General features: G+C 43.7%; 1 protein-coding gene and 1 long non-coding RNA gene across 11 annotated transcripts in view; both read left to right on the top strand.

Annotated features, from left to right (window-relative positions):
• The first annotated feature begins 111 nt into the window (after nt 1–111).
• LOC147354145 (uncharacterized) lies at nt 112–2,444 on the top strand. 2 transcript variants are annotated; one of them, XR_015145156.1, is made up of 3 exons: nt 112–300; nt 1,856–2,068; nt 2,197–2,444. It is a non-coding gene; the product is annotated as an uncharacterized LOC147354145 (long non-coding RNA). The 2 variants fall into 2 exon arrangements; XR_015145155.1 differs by having other exon boundaries at nt 1,949–2,068; nt 2,197–2,434.
• Nucleotides 2,445–2,698: 254 nt separating this feature from the next.
• Nucleotides 2,699–17,509, top strand: part of LOC147354144 (sulfotransferase 2A1-like) — a 28,374-nt gene continuing 13,563 nt past the window's right edge. Inside the window, exons 1-4 of one of the 9 annotated variants that reach the window (XM_086349672.1) lie at nt 2,699–2,884; nt 13,582–13,839; nt 15,385–16,350; nt 16,862–17,070. Coding sequence is in view for 6 of the 9 variants with exons in the window: in XM_086349664.1 (XP_086205790.1) it covers nt 13,704–13,839; nt 16,862–17,070 (345 nt within the window). In the remaining 3 variants the exon portion in view is untranslated. Of the gene's footprint in view, nt 5,863–13,581; nt 13,840–15,384; nt 16,351–16,861; nt 17,071–17,509 lie in introns of those variants that run through there. The other 8 variants (XM_086349664.1, XM_086349666.1, XM_086349671.1 and 5 more) reach the window with 8 other exon arrangements.

Raw genomic sequence — 17,509 nt, 5'->3', positions numbered from 1 at the left:
GCCCAATATTATCAGTCTTTTGATCCTCTCTGTTTCTGGGCAGGCACACACATCAATGACCTGGGAGAGATTAATGATTGTTCGGTGTTAACTACAAATGCATCTCCCAGTCCAACAATGGCTACGGCTAAAAGGCTCACAAGAGGTAGAAAGAGCTCATCGTCATGACAGGAAAGTGTGTGTGGTTTGAAGGGATACCCTTCCCAAGCCTGGATTACTCACCTGAACTCCTGAGAGAGGTGCAGGAGAGTTTCCTTGTTAAAGACGAAGATGTCTTACTGCTGACTTTCCCCAAATCAGGTAAGGAAGCAGGATCAGATACTGACAGGCTGTGGCTGTGGCCCTCATTCATTCAGTAGACAGGTGGAATGCTTTCTGTATGCTGACAATGCATTAGGGGAATAGAAATGTGCACTGATACCGCTGATGTCCAGAAAAAGGGTTGAGCCAGGCAGTTACACAGTCAGCTGAGTGCTCAGAGCAGGTAATCAAAGGCATCGGAGGAAACCATGGGAATGAAGCCCAAGGCAGATTCAGCTGTTTGTAGAGAGGAGTGGAAGAAGACGCAGAGTGAAGTCTGTGGAGGAAACGGGCTGCTGTTGTTTAGTCGCTCAGTACTGTCCGACTCTTTGTGAAAGCCCATAAACTATAGCCCACCAGGCTCCTCTGTCCATGGGATTCTCCAGGCAAAAATTCTGGAGAGGGCTGCCATCTCCGTCTCCAGGGGATCTGCCTGACCCAGTGATTGAACCTGGGTCCCCTGCATTGCAGGCAGATTCTTTGCCATTTGAGCCACCAGGCATATCTGTTATAGAAAATAGAGCAGTATTACTGCTCATGAACTTCACGGAAGATGAACTGGGAGAGAAGACAAAGCGGGAAATTGTTCCAAGCAGGCAGAAGTGTAAATGAGTATGACCACTAAGCATATGAAAACAGTAAAGCACTGGTCATTCTACTAAATTAACGAGGATTTCCATGTCAAGCAGACAGAAGGGAATTGATCGAGGGCTTCCCTGATGGTCTAGTCCTTAAGAATCTGCCTGCCAATGTAGGGGACACAGGTTTGCTTAGTTGCCCACCAGATGCAGGTAACTGAGCCCATGCACCACAACCGCTGAGCCCAAGCTCTAGAGCACACACTCGGCAACAAGAGAAGCCTGCACACCGCAACTAGAGAGGAGGCCCCAGTCAGTGCCACTGGAGATAGCCTGTACACAGCAACAAAGATTCAGCACAGCCACAAATAGATAAACTTTGTAAAATAAAACATGTAAGAATGTGTCAGCCGTCTCAATAATAAAACGATAGCATCTTCTGTGGCTCAGGATTCAATCTAGGATTTAGTCTACATTCTCCCTTCTCCTTTCTCTGGACCATATCCTCAGCTTTTCTTTTCTTAGGGTTTTATTTTTTTAATAACAATTTGATAATTTGAATGGTACGAGACAATTATTCTGTACAGCCTCCCCAATTAGAGTTTACACAATATGTTCTCATTCATACCTGCAGGTCTAGACTTCACGTTTTAAATATGCCCCCCAAAAAAGGAAGGAAGCAAGCAAGAGACTTCTCTGGTAGTCCAGTGGTTAAGACGCCAAGCTTCCAAATCAAGATGCACAGAATTCAATCCCTAATCAGGGAACTAGGATGCCACATACCTCCTGGCATGGCCAAAAACAAACAAAAAAGAGAAAAGGAGAGAGAGTAAATTTACTGTGGGGAAATCTAACAAACATTAGCTTGGCCAAGTGATCAAGGTCAATGGTGAGTTGTCAGATTGATAGTGAAAGCCCTTGAAATGTTGGGACTATAATAGTATTTCACCTCCATGATCATCATCTCCAAAACCCAGAAACCCAGTCTAATTATCAGAAGATCATGGAGTACACCCCAAGAGAGGGACCTTCTCCAAAATATCTGACCAGTCATCCTCAAAATTGTCAAGGTCATCAAAGACAAGGAAAGTCTGAGAAATTGTCACAACCAAGAGAGACCTACGGAGACATGAAGACCCAATGTAATGTCGTGTCTGGGATGGGATCTTGGACCAGAGAAAGGATATTAGGTAAAAACTAACAAAATCTGAATAAAATATGGACTATCAGAATTCTTTATACTCTCTTTACTATTTTCCTATACTTCTAAAAATGTTGTACAAAATAATAATAAAGCTTATTTAAAATATTTTTTCAGGCTATGCTCGTGGTCCAGTGGTTAGGATCCTGCCTGCCAATGCAGGGACACAGGAAGTTTCCACATGCCATGGGCCAACTGAGCCCCTGTGCCACATATTCAGCCCAGCTGCCTAGAGCCAGTGCTCCGCAACAAGAGCGTAACCCCTGCTGGCTGCGACTAGAGAAAGCCCGCACACGGCAATGAAGACTCACAGCAGCCAAAAAAATAAATATATAAATTTTAAAAAACAACACTTATCAAAGTGATTCATTAAAAAAAGAATAAACTAAAATGTATTTTCTTAATTCGCCACGTCTGCACCCTCCGTCTTGTTACTAAACTCCTGGTTTCCTCCCATGACGCCAAACTCAGGTTAATCCAGAATGTTCTCTGAACGACTTCCAAATATTGTCAGTCTTGTGACCCTCTCTTTGCATCAGTAGGCACAGTCCTCAGTGAACTGGGAAAGATTAATGATTGTTTGATGTTGATTATAAAATGGATCTCCCAGTCCAACAGTGACTATGCTGAGGCTGAAACACCCACGAGAGATACAAAGATCTCATTGTCGTGACAGGAGAGTGTGTGTGGTTTGAAGGGATACCCTTCCCGAGCATGGAATTCCCATCTGAACACCTGAGAGAGGTGCAGGAGGATTTTATTATTAAAGATGAGGATGTCTTACTGCTGACTTACCCCAAATCAGGTAAGGAAGCAGGACCAGATGCTGAGAAAGGCTTCCTCATTCATTCAGCAGACAGGTGGGACTTCTGTATGCCGACAATGCGTTGGGGGAATAGAAACGTGCACTGATACCGCGGAAGAGCTGACTCATTGGAAATGACCCTGACGTTGGGAAAGATTGAGGGCAGGAGGAGAAGGGGGCAACAGAGGATGAGATGATTGGATGGCTCCACTGACTCAATGGACATGAGTTTGAGCAAACTCTGGGGCGTAGTTGAGGACAGGGAAGCCTGGCGTGCTGCAGTACACAGGGTCACAAAGAGTTAGACATGATGGAACAACTCAACAGCAACAGCCACTGGCTTTCAGAGAAAAGGATCTAGATAGGCAGTTACACAATAAGCTGAGTGCTCAGAGGGATAACCTAAGGCATCAGGGGAACCCACGGGAGTGAATCACAAGGCAGATTCAGGTGTTTGCAGAGAGGAGTGGAAGGAGATGGCTGGCCAGGGAAGTCTATAGAAGAAATGGGGGAGGGAGGTAATTATTTGAGATGATGTCTATGTTAATTAGTTTGATTGTGGTGGTCATTTCACAATGGTGTTATTGTTGTTGTTTAGTTTATAAGTCATATCCAATTCTTTTGGAACCCCATGGACTGCAGCTCACCAGGCTCCTCTGTCTTTGGGATTCTCCAGGCAAGAATACTGGAATGGGTTGTCATTTCCTTCTCCAGCGGATCTTCCCCACCCAGGGATCGAACCTCCTACATTGGCAGGTGGATTCTTCACCACTGAGCCACCGTGAATCCCTCACAATGTGTACATATATCAAATTAACATGTATACCTTAAAGATATACATTTTTTCCCAAGAAATTTGATTTTTACCTTTTGATTATTATCACTTATTTTTGGCCGTGCTGGATCTCCACGGCTGAGTGGGCTGCTCTCTGGCTGCGGCGGGCAGCTTCTCCTGTTGTGGTGCACAGACTGCAGAGCTGCAGTGGGTGGAGCGTGCGGCTCAGTCACTGTGGTGCACGTGCTTAGTTGCCCTTAGCAGGTGGAATCCTCCTGGACCAAGGATGGAACCCGTGTCCCCTGCATTGGCAGGCAGATTCTTAGCCACCAGGGCAGGCCTACATTCTTTTTCTTTTCTCTTTAAACCATATTTATTTTCCTTGATATTTATATATATCATACTTTAAAAACACATCATATGCATTTCTATGTAAAGTATATCTTCATTCTATTTCTCTTAACATTTCTGCTTTGTATTAAAGAGACCATAAGCTCCCTGCTAGCAAGAACAAGGCTTATCAAGTTACTTGTATAATATAATGGGGCAATGGAGAGTTTCGTATTGCCAGGTTGACCCTACTGTTTTTGAATTGACAATGTTAAATTTATACATTTTTATTTGTTAGTTATAATCAATGGGGGAGGGCAGGGAGTAAAACACAATTATCTCAGCGAAAAACAAAAAAGTAGAAGAAATGATATCTATATTGAGATGAAAGGAATGAATGTGAAATTATTTTGTGAAAAGGGATAGTTTCTGATAAAGGTATCAGCGTGGATTGGGGTCAGGAATTGGAAAAAAGCCTGACAAATCCAAGGGACAACAAGGATGTGAATCATATATCTGTGAGGGGTGGGGTCGTTGAGGGACTGTGATTAGGCAAGAAGGAAGGCTGATGACCTTAGAAGTGGTGTGGTAGGGAAAAATCAAGGGCAATGGGAACATAACATATCACAGGATTCAATAAATAACCAAACGGTGGAAGTAACCCAAATGTGCGCTGACAGATGAAACAAAATGTAGTAGCTACATATAATAGAACATTATTCAACTTAAAAAGGAATGAGTTCTGACTCAGGCGACAACATGGATAAACTATGAAGACATTACCCTGAGTGAAATAGGTGAGATTCCACACTTATTTCCACATAAATGAGATTCCACACTGTATGATTCCACATAAATGAGATTCCACACTGTATGATTCCACATAAATGAGGTTATCAGAAACCAAAAGTAGAATAGTTGGTAGAGACTGGCAGGGACTGGAAAGAGGAGCAAATGGAAAGTTGTTACATAATGGGTCCAAAGTTTCGGTTTTGCCAGATGAGAAAGTTCTGGAGGTTGGTTACACAACAGTGTAAATACACTTAGCCCAGCTGAAATGTACTCCTGAAAATGGTTAAGATGGTGCCTTGGATGATCTGTATACTTTATGAGAATTTTTAAGAGTCAGATTGAAATGGCTGACCAGAGAAGGAAATGGCAACCCACTCCAGTCTTCTTGCCTGGAGAATCTCCATGGACAGAGGTGTCTGGTGGGTACAGTCCATGAGGTGGCAAAGAGTTGGACATGACTGAGCGACTAAGCACAGAATGACTGACCATGATTTTCCTTTCTTTATCTAGGAACGAACTGGTTGATGGAAACTGTCTGCCTGATTCATTCTAAGGGGGATCCCAAGTGGATCCAATCTGTGCCCATTTGGGAGGGCTCCCCTTGGGTAGAGCTTGCAGTGGGTATAATCTACTAAAAGATAAGGAAGGCCCATGTTTCATCACTTCTCACCTCTTTGTCCAACTCTTCCCCAGGTCTTTCTTCAAGTCCAAGGCCAAGGTCAGTGCACGGAGTCAAGATAGCCTTGATCAATACTCATTAAACTTTAACTTACCAATGGCACCCCACTCCAGTACTCTTGCCTGGAAAATCCCATGGACGGAGGAGCCTGGTGGGCTGCAGTCCATGGGGTCGTGAAGAGTTGGACACGACTGAGCGACTTCACTTTCACTTTTCACTTTCCTGCATTGGAGAAGGAAATGGCAACCCACTCCAGTGTTCTTGCCTGGAGAATCCCAGGGATGGGGGAGCCTGGTGGCTGCCGTCTCTGGGGTCACACAGAGTCAGACATGACTGAAGTGACTTAGCAGCAGCAGCAGCAACCAGTTAAAGATCTGATTGAAATGCAATTGTATTCAGTAGGTATGTGCTAGTCCTGAGATTCTGCTTGTACACACCATAGCCATACTAAGTACAAAGCTACAGATCATTCCAGGGGTTCTATTAACCAAATGTAAACCAGAGACAAAGAGAAACCATAATGCCCAAACCTTAGAAAACCACGTTAAAGCCTAACTAGAATTCATAACTGTATTATACCCTACATAACACTCCTTTGAGAAAGACTGTTCAATCGACCGCACAATTGCACTCATTTCACATGCTAGTAAAGTAATGCTCAAAGTTCTCCAAGCCAGGGGTCAACAGTATGTGAACCAAGGACTTCCCAATGTTCGAGCTGGATTTAGAAAAGGCAGATAAACCAGAGATCAAAGTACCAACATCGATTGGATCATAGGAAAACCAAGAGAATTCCAGGAACACATCTACTTCTGCCTCATGGACTACACTAAAGCCTTTGACTGTGTGGATACAACAAACTGTGAAGTTCTAAAGAGCCTCTTGATGAAAGTGAAAGAGGAGAGTGAAACAGTTGGCTTAAAGCTCAACATTCAGAAAACTAAGATCATGGCATTTGATCCCATCACTTACTGGCAAATAGATGGGGAAACAGTAGAAACAGTGGCTGACTTTCTTTTAGGGGGCTCCAAAATCACTGCAGATGGTGACTGCAGCCATGAAATTAAAAGACGCTTACTCCTTGGAAGGAAAGTTATGACCAATCTAGACAGCATATTAAAAACCAGAGACATTACTTTGCCAACAGAGTTCTGCCTAGTCAAGGCTCTGATTTTTCCAGTAGTCATGTACAGATGTGAGAGTTGGACTATAAAGAAAGCTGAGTGCCGAAGAATTGATGCTTTTGAAATGTGTTGTTGGAGAAGACTCTTGAGAGTCCCTTGGACTGCAAAGAAATTCAAACAGTCCGTCCTAAAGGAGATCAGTCCTGGGTGTTCATCGGAAGGACTGATGCTGAAGCTGAAACTCCAATACTTTGGCCACCTGAGGAGAACTGACTCATTGGAAAAGACCCTGATGCTGGGAAAGATTTAGGGTAGGAGGAGAAGGGGATGACAGAGGATGAGATAGTTGGATGGCATCACCGACTCAATGGACATGAGTTTGGGTGGACTCCGGGAATTGTTGATGGACAGGGAGGCCTGGCGTGCTGCGGTCCATGGGGTCACAAAGAGTTGGACATGACTGAGCAAGTGAATGACTGAAATGAAGTGATGCTTGGAGCTGTTGCAGTATTAGTATTAGTAATAGTAATCTTATCAGTATTAGGACCAGAGTCATACACCAAGGATGGAAAAGCATAAACAGAGAAGGATTCTAGGTCACAGATGATCTCTCAGTATGCTGAACTAGTCTGGGCTGCCCACCTCTAGGTTTCCTCTCACATGAGATAACTAAGTCTCTACTTTTTAAAGTCATTACTACTTGCAGTCAAATGCAATTTCTAAGAGACACACCCTCTTCCCAGTCAAGTAGAAAACCTCAGTTTCTTCATCAGTTCCCATAGTTACTCCTCATCACTAATCAATCACCAAGCACTATTGAGTTTACTTCTCTGGGGAAAAAACAAAAAGCCATGATAAACCAGATTTTAGGTTTTACTGGAAACAGGAAAACCACCCAGGTATGTCAGCTATGCACAGTGATACTTTATGGTATTAGTAAATCACATGTGGACTTGGTAGGAAGTTGTAAAAAAAATAGACTCAAGCTGTAAAAGAGTAAATAGCTACAGTTTTTTTTTTGCTAGAAAGTGTTAAGGTCCTTTCCAGGACTGATGCTGAAGCTGAAACTCCAATACTGTGGCCACCTGAGGAGAACTGACTCATCTGAAAAGACCCTGATGCTGGGAAAGATTGAAGGGGGAATGAGAAGGGGATGACAGAGGATGAGATGGTCGGATGGTATCATCGAATCAATGGACATGAGTTTGGGTAAACTCCAGGAATTGGTGAGGGACAGGGAGGCCTGGCATGCTACAGTCCATGGGGTCACAAAGAGTCGCACATGACTGAGCGACTCAACTGACTGAACTGAACCCTTAAAATACAATTGCTATTATACATTTTCAATGTGGCCAATATGAGAATTCTCTCAGCCCAGTCCTTAAAACCTGGAAGCATTTCATAAATTCTCAGTATGTTAATGATGAAATGGCAAATAAGGACTGGATCTTCCCGAGCAGTTAGGTATTTAAATTCACCCCCATACCTGTGAGTCTAAAGCAAGTTCTTGACCCTTATGCTTAGAAAGAGAGATTTCAGGGACTTCCCTGGTGGTCCAGTGGTTAAAACTCTGTGCTTCCAATGCAGGAGTTGTGGGTTAGATCCTTGAGCAGGGAACTAAGATCCCACAGGCTACACAAAGTGGCCACAAAAAAAAAAAAAAAAAAAAGATTTCTTTAAAAATTAGGTCGGTATAAAATAAAAGTGTGAGAGATTTCAGTCCATGGTATCTCAATTTCCCTCCAGCTTATTATCACTACATCTATTTACGTAGTTTTTATTTTCATTTTTAATTATCTTCAAACTTAGGGAAATTTTGCAAGAAATACACACAAAATTCTTATACAAACTTCACACAGATTTACCATCACTAATGCTTTTGAACTGTGGTGCTGGAGAAGACTCTTGAGAGTCCCTTGGACTGCAAGGAGATCCAACCAGTCCATCCTAAACGAGATCAGTCCTGGGTGTTCATTGGAGGGACTGATGTTGAAGCTGAAACTCCAGTACTTTGGCCACCTGGTGCGAAGAGTTGACTCATTGGAAAAGACCCTGATGCTGGGAGGGATCAGGGGCAGGAGGAGAAGGGGACAACAGAGGATGAGATGGCTGGATGGCATCACCGACTTGATGGACATGAGTTTGGGTAAACTCTGGGAGTTGATGATGGACAGAGAGGCCTGGCGTGCTGCGATTCATGGGGTTGCAAAGACTCTGACACTGAATGTTTTGCAACATTTGCTAGATTACGCTTTCATTTCTTTCACTCTAATATACAATATAAACTTTTTCAGCCATTTGACAGTAAGTTACAGAAATCCTTTGCTTTTATCCCTCAAAACTTCAGTGTATGAGATTTGTCTGGTGGCTCAGTGGTTAAGAATCCACCTGTCAATGCAAGAGACATGGGTTCCTCCCTGGTCTGGGAAGATCCCATATGTCCCAGAGCAACTAAGCCCGTGCGCCATGACTATTGAGCCAGTGCTCCAGAGCCCGAGAGCCACAACTACTGAAGCCCTCGGGCCCTAGAGCCCGTGCTCCGCAACAAGAGAAGCCACAGCAAGGAGAAACCTGCTCACCACAACTAGAGAAAAAGCCTGGGCAGCAACTAAGACCCAGCAGAGTCAAAAATAAACAAATACAATTATTTTTAAAAATTTTTATATTTTCTAAGATCAAGAATATTTTCTTTATAAACACAAAAATGACAGAAATCAGGGAAATTAGTACTGATGCAATGTTATTATCTAATCCACAGTGTGCATTCAAATGTGGTCAACTGTCCCAATAATAAAATAATAGCATTTTCTGTGGTTTAGGAATCAATCCAGGATTTAGTTTACATTCTCCCTTCTAATTTCTTTGGACCATATTTTAGTTTTTCTTTTATTATGGTTGTTTTAAAATAACAATTTGATAATTTGAATGGTTCAGTTCAGTTCAGTCACTCAGTCGTGTCCAACTCTTTGCGACCCCATGAATCGCAGCACGCCAGGCCTCCCTGTCCATCACCAACTCCCGGAGTTCACTCAGACTCACATCCATCGAGTCGGTGATGCCATCCAGCCATCTCATCCTCTGACGTCCCCTTCTCCTCCACCCCCAATTTGAATGGTACCAGACAATCATTCGGAGAAGGCAATAGCACCCCACTCCAGTACTCTTGCCTGGAAAATCCCACGGGTGGAGGAGCCTGGTAGGCTGCAGTCCATGAGGTCGCTAAGAGTGGGACACCACTGAGAGACTTCACTTTGACTTTTTACTTAAATGCATTGGAGAAGGAAATGGCAACCCAATCCAGTATTCTTGCCTGGAGAATCCCGGGGACGAGGGAGCCTGGTGGGCTGCCATCTATGGGGTCGCAGAGTTGGACACGACTGAAGCGATTTAGCAGCAGCAGACAATTATTTTTTAAAGATTCCTCAATTAGAGTTTACAGGAGATGTTCTCATTAATATCTTCAGGTCTAGACTTCATCTTTTAAATATGCCCACATAAAAGGAAGGAAGGTAAGGACTTCCTTGGCAGTCCAGTGGTTAAGACTCTGAGCTTCCAAAGCAAGGGGTATGGGTTCAATCTCTGATCAGAGAACTAAGCTCCCACATGCCATTAGGCCTGGCCAGAAAAAATTTAAAAAAAAAAAAAAAAAGGAAGAAGGTGAGAGTAAATTTACCATGGGGAAATCTCAGTTCAGTTCAGTTCATTTCAGTCGCTCAGTCATGTCGGACACTTTGTGACCCCATGAATTGCAGCATGCCAGGCCTCCCTGTCCATCACCAACTCCCAGAATTCACTCAAACTCACATCCATCGAGTCGGTGATGCCATCCAGCCATCTCATCCTCTGTCATCTCCTTCTCCTCCTGCCCCTTATCCCTCCCAGCATCAGAGTCTTTTCCAATGAGTCAACTCTTCGCATGAGGTGGCCAAAGTACTGGAGTTTCAGCTTTAGCATCATTCCTTCCAAAGAATACCCAGGACTGATCTCCTTTAGAATGGACTGGTTGGATCTCCTTTAGAATGGACTGGTTGGATCTCCTTGCAGTCCAAGGGACTCTCAAGAGTCTTCTCCAACACTACAGTTCAAAGGCATCAATTCTTTGGCACTCAGCTTTCTTCACAGTTCAACTCTCACATCCATACATGACCACTGGAAAAACCATAGCCTTGACTAGATGGACCTTTGTTGGCAAAGTAATGTCTCTGCTTTTGAATATGCTATCTACATTGGTCATAACTTTCCTTCCAAGGAGGAAGCGTCTTTTAATTTCATGGCTGCAGTCACCATCTGCAGTGATTTGGGAGCCCAGAAAAATAAAGTCTGACACTGTTTCCACTGTTTCCCCATCTATTTCCCATGAAGTGATGGGACCAGATGCCATGATCTTCGTTTTCTGAATGTTGAGCTTTAAGCCAACTTTTTCACTCTCCTCTTTCACTTTCATCAAGAGGCTTTTTAGTTCCTCTTCACTTTCTGCCATAGGGTGGTGTCATCTGCATATCTGAGGTTATTGATATTTCTTCTGGCAATCTTAATTCCAGCTTGTGCTTCTTCCAGCCCAGCGTTTCTCATGATGTACTCTGCATAGAAGTTAAATAAGCAGGGTGACAATATACAGCCTTGACGTACTCCTTTTCCTATTTGGAACCAGTCTGTTGCTCCATGTCCAATTCTAATTGTTGCTTCTGACCTGCATATAGGTTTCTCAAGAGGCAGGTCAGGTGGTCTGGTATTCCCCTCTCTTTCAGAATTTTCCACAGTTTATTGTGATCCACACAGTCGAAGGCTTTGGCATAGTCAATAAAGCAGAAATAGATGTTTTTCTGGAACTCTCTTGCTTTTTCGATGATCCAGCGGATGTTGGCAATTTGATCTCTGGTTCCTCTGCCTTTTCTAAAACCAGCTTGAACATCTGGAAGTTCACGGTTCACGTACTGCTGAAGCCTGGCTTGGAGAATTTTGAACATTACTTTACTAGCGTGTGAGAGGAGTGCAATTGTGTGGTAATTTGAGCATTCTTTGGCATTGCCTTTCTTTGGGATTGGAATGAACACTGACCTTTTCCAGTTCTGTGGCCACTGCTGAGTTTTCCAAATTTGCTGGCATGTTGAGTGCAGCACTTTCACAGCATCGTCTTTCAGGATTTGAAATAGCTCAACTGGAATTCTATCACCTCCACTAGCTTTGTTCGTAGTGATGCTTTCTAAGGCCCACTTGACTTCATATTCCAGGATGTCTGGCTCTAGGTGAGTGATCACACCATTGTGATTATCTGGGTCGTGAAGATCTTTTTTGTACAGTTCTTCTGTGTATTCTTGCCACCTCTTCTTAATATCTTCTGCTTCTGTTAGGTCCATACCATTTCTGTCCTTTATCGAGCATATCTTTGCATGAAATCTTCCCTTGGTATCTTTAATTTCCTTGAAGAGATCTCTAGTCCTTCCCATTCTGTGTTTTCCTCTATTTCTTTGCATTGATCACTGAGGAAGGTTTTCTTGTCTCTCCTTGCTCTTCTTTGGAACTCTGCATTCAGATGCTTATATCTTTTCTTTTCTCCTTTGCTTTTCCCTTCTCTTCTTTTCACAGCTATTTGTAAGGCCTCCTCAGACAGCCATTTTTCTTTTTTGCATTTCTTTTCCATGGGGATGGTCTTTATCCCTGTCTCCTGTACAATGTCACGAACCTCCGTCCATAGTTCATCAGGCACTCTATCTATCAGATCTAGCCCCTTAAATCTATTTCTCACTTCCACTGTATAATCATAAAGCTAACAAACATTACTTCTGCCAGGTCATCAAAATCAACATCTAAAATGAGATGTCAGTGAAAGTGAAAGTCACTCAGCCCTGGCTGACTCTTTTGACCCCATGGAGTATAGAGTCCATGGAATTCTCCAGGCCAGAATACTGGAGTGGGTAGCCATTCACTTTTTCAGCGGATCTTCCCAACCCAGGGATCAAACCAAGGTCTCCTGCATTGCAGGTGGATTCTTCATCAACTGAGCTATGAGGGAAAGCCCCATGTGGCTCAGCTGGTAAAGCTCCACCTGCAACGTGGGGACCTGGGTTTGGTCCCTGGGTTGGGAAGATCCCCTGGAGAAGGGGAAAGCTACCCACTCCAGTATTCTGGTCTAGAGAATTCTATGGGATCCCAAAGAATCGAATATGACTGAGATGTCAGGTTGATAGTAAATACCCTCTAAATGTTGTGACTGTACTAGTATTTTGCCTCCATGATCTTCTCTCCAAAACCCAGAAACCCAGTCTAATTTGGAGAAAAACATCGGGCACACCCAAAGACAGCAACCTTCCCCAAAATCCTTGACCAGTAATCCTCAAAACTGTCAAAGTCATCAAAGACAAGGAAAGTCTGAGAAACTGTCGCAGCCAAGAGAGACCTAAGGAGACATGAAGACCCAATGTAATGTAGCATCTGGGATGGGATCTTGGACCAGAGAAAGGATATTATGTAAAAACTAAGGAAGTCCTAATAATGTATGGACTATGAGAAGTCTTTACACTATCTTTACAATTTTCCAATACATCTAAAAGTGTTGAAAAAATATAACAAACCTTATTTAAAATATTTTTTTAGGATTCCCCTGGTGGTCCAGTGGTTAGGATTCTGCCTGCCAATGCAAGGGACTCAGGTTCGATACCCAGTCCGGAAAGTTTCCACGTGCCAATGCACAACTCAGCCCCTGTGCTATATATTCAGCCCAGCTGCCTAGATCCCCACCTTGGCAAAAAGAGAGTAACCTCTGCTTGCTGCAGCTAGGAAAAGCCCACACACACCAATGAAGACCTGGTGCAGCTAATAAATAATAAACTTAAAGATATACATTTTTAATCCACCACATGTCTACATCCTCCATCTTGTTACTAAACTCCCAGTTCCCTCCCATGAAGTCAAACTCAGGTCACACCAGAATGTTCTCTGAATGACTTCACGATTGCCCAATATTATCAATCTTGTGACCCTCTCTTTTTATGGACAGGAACACTCATCAACGACCTGGGAGAGATTAATGATTGTTCGATGTTGACTATAAAATGGATCTCCCAATCCAACAGTGACTATGGCTAAAAGGCTCACAAGAGGTAGAAAGAGCTCATCGTCATGACAGGAAAGTGTGTGTGGTTTGAAGGGATACCCTTCCCAAGCCTGGATTACTCACCTGAACTCCTGAGAGAGGTGCAGGAGAGTTTCCTTGTTAAAGACGAAGATGTCTTACTGCTGACTTTCCCCAAATCAGGTAAGGAAGCAGGATCAGATACTGACAGGCTGTGGCTGTGGCCCTCATTCATTCAGTAGACAGGTGGAATGCTTTCTGTATGCCGACAATGCATTAGGGGAATAGAAATGTGCACTGATACCGCTGATGTCCAGAGAAAGGGGTTGAGCCAGGCAGTCACACAGTCAGCTGAGTGCTCAGAGCGGGTAATCAAAGGCATCGGAGGAAACCATGGGAATGAAGCCCAAGGCAGATTCAGCTGTTTGTAGAGAGGAGTGGAAGAAGATGGAGAGTGAAGTCTGTAGAGGAAACGGGCTGCTGTTGTTTAGTCACTCAGTTCTGTCTGACTTTTGTGAAACCTCATGAACCATAGCCCACCAGGCTCCTCTGTCCATGGGATTCTCCAGGTAAGAATACTGGAGAGGCTGCCATCTCCTTCTCCAGGGGATCTTCCTGACCCAGGGATTGAATCCTAATCTCTTCTCTCTCCTGCGTTGGCAGGTGGATTCTTTACCACTGAGCCACCGGGGAAGCCCTAAAAGTAGTGGAAGGAGGTAATTCTGTGAGATGTATATGTTAATTAGCTTGACGGGGGTAGTCTTTTCACAATGTGACATGTAACAAATGAACATGTACACCTTAAATACACACATTCTTTTTTTTAATAGAATTTTGCTTTTTGCTTTTATCATTATTGTTGATTTATTTTGGACTGTGTTAGGTCTTCACTGCGTGCGTGGGCCTTCTCCAGTTGCAGTGTGAGGGCTTCTCTAGAGGTAACTTCTCTTGTTGTGGAGCCGGGGTTCTAGGGCTTCAGTAGTTCAGTGACTCGTGGCTCAGTAGTTATGGTGTATGGGTTTAGTTGCCCCACTGCCTGTGGGATCTTCCCGGGTCAGAGATTGAACCCATGTCTCCTGCATTGGCAGGCAGATTCTTTACCACTGAGACCCCAGAGATGCCCTATTTCTGCTTTATATGAAAGAGACAATAAGCTCCCTGCTAGCAGAAACAAGTCTTATCCAGTTACTTGTATAATATAATGGAGCAATGGAGAGTTTAGTCTTGCCATGTTGACCCCACTGTTTTTGAACTGAGGGTGTTAAACATATACATCCTGAACTTGTTAGTTAAGTCAATAAAACAAGGTGGGAGGGCTGGGGTGGGGAATAAAACATAACTACCGCAGCCAAACAGCAAGGTAGAAGAAATGACACTAGATTGAGATCAGAAAGAGTGAACGCGGGGCTTCGCTGTTTGATCCCTGGTCAGGGAAGATTCCACATCCTGTGGTGCAACTCAGCCTGTACACCGCAGCTACTGAGCCGTGCTCTAGGGCCCACAAGCCACAACTGCTGAAGCCCATGTGCCCAGAGCCTGTGCTTCACAAGAAAAGAAGCCACTGCAATGAGAAGGCTTCTCAGTAGCCCCTGCTCACTGCAACTAGAGGAAGTCCGAGTGCAACAATGAAAACAGCACAGGCGTTAATGATAAAATAAATGAATCTTTTTTTAGAAAAGGGAAAGAATTAGCAGCAGGAAAATAAAATGTTTTTTTTTTTTTTTACAGAGTGAATGTGAAATTATTTCATGAAAAGAGATATTTTCCAGGACTTCCCTGATGGTCCAGTGGTTAACAATCTGCCTGCCAATGCAGGGGACATGGGTTCAACCCCTGGTCCAGGAAGATCCTCCATGCTGTGGAGCAATTATGCCCATGTGTGACAACCACCGTAGCCTGCCGGCTCTAGAGCCCATGCTCTGCAACAGGAGAAGTCACTGCAATGAGAAGCCTGAGCATCACAACTAGAGAGTTGCCCCCTGCTCACTCCAGCTGGAGAAAGCCCAAGTACAGCAAGACCCAGCCAAAAATAAATGCATAAATAAATATAACTTTTCAGAAAGGAGAGATTTTCCAGTAAAGGTATCAGCATATCAGCATGGATAGTAATCAGGAATTGGAAAAGAACTTGACAAATCCACTGAACTGAAAGGATGTGGATCATATATCTAAGAGTGGCAGGGTCATAGATGGACTGTGATTGGGCAAGAAACAAGGCTGAAGTCATTGGAAGTGCTGTGGTCATGATGAGCCAAGGCCACTGGGAAGCTGTTCAAAGACCAAGAGCAACAGGAACAAGTTCAAGGGGTTTAAGCAAATAGCCAAAGCATAGAAGCAACCCAAAGGTCCATTGACAGATGAATGGGTAAACAAAATTTATTATCCACATATTGAGAATATTATTCAGCCTTAGAAAGGAATGGAGCTCTGACACTTGCTACAACATGGATAAACTATGAAGACATAGTATGTATGGAGTGAAGTGAAAGAGTTAGTTGTTCAGTTGTGTCTGACTCTTCATGATCCCAGAAACTGTAGCCCTCCAGGCTTCCCTGTCCATGGGTTTCTCCAAGCAAGAACACTGGAGTCTGTAGCCATTTCCTTCTCCAGGGGATCTTCTGACCCAGGGATCAAACCTGGGTCTTCTGCATTGCAGGCAGATTTTTTATCATCTGAGCCACCAAGCTCTGCATGGTATGTATGACTCTACTTAAATGAGGTATCAGAAAGGGAAAGTAGAATGGTTGCCAGGGACTGGGAGGAGAAGAAAATGAGAAGTTGTTACTTCATGGGCAAGAGGTTCAGCTGTGCAAGATGGAAAAGTTCTGCAGATTGTTTGCATAACCATGTAAATATACTTAACCCTACAGAGCTGTACAGGTGTGCCTGGTGGCTCAGTGGTAAAGAGTCCGCCTGCCTATGCAGGAGACGTGCGTACCATCCCTGGGTCGGGAAGATCCCCTGGAGAGGGAAATGGCAACCCACTCCGGTATTCTTGCCTGGGAAATCCCATGGACAGAGGAGCCTGGAGGGCTACAGTCCATGGGGTTGCAAAAAGAGTTGGACATGACTGAGTGACTAAACAACAACTCAACTGTACATTTAAAGATGGTTAAGATGGCACCTTTTATGATCTGTATACATTATAAAAATCTTTATAAGTCAGATTAAAATGATTGATCATAGTTTTCCTTTCTTTATCTAGGAACGAACTGGTTGATTGAAACTGTCTGCCTGATTTACTCCAAGGGGGATCCCAAGTGGGTCCAATCTGAGCCCATTTGGGACCGCTGCCCCTGGGTAGAGACTAAGCATGGGTATGAATTACTAAAGGAGAAGGAAGGCCCACGTCTCATCAGTTCTCACCTTCCCATCCAACTCTTCCCCAAGTCTTTCTTCAAATCCAAGGCCAAGGTCAGTGTACAGCGGTCAAGACAGTCTTCATCAGGGCTTCCCTGATGGGCCAGTGGTGGTACTCTGTTGCTTAAGTCATGTTCTTAAGTCATGTTCATGACTCTTTTTGACCCCATGGACTGTAACCCACCAGGCTCTGCTTTCCATGAGATTTTCTAGGCAAGAATACTGGAGTGGGTTGCCATGCCCTACTCCAGGGGATCTTCCCAACCCAGGGATTAAACCCACATCTCTGGCATCTCTTGCATTGACAGGAAGATTCTTTAGTCTATAGTATCCCAAAGGGAAAGAACAATGCTTTCCTCTTTCTTAGTTAGGGCCTTACTATTGGTCCAGTGACTAGTTCACAGGAACTTTAAAATACATATTTGATTAATGAATATAATAACTAGTTTATTAAAACAATCCATGATATTTAAAGGGCACTTTCTAGGAAATG

This window comes from Bos grunniens, chromosome 18 (genome assembly GCF_055505025.1).
Source record: "Bos grunniens cultivar Pamir isolate PY7600 chromosome 18, Bosgru_T2T1.0, whole genome shotgun sequence".
NCBI lineage: Eukaryota > Metazoa > Chordata > Mammalia > Artiodactyla > Bovidae > Bos > Bos grunniens.
This window is presented reverse-complemented; position numbering and strand designations above follow the sequence as displayed.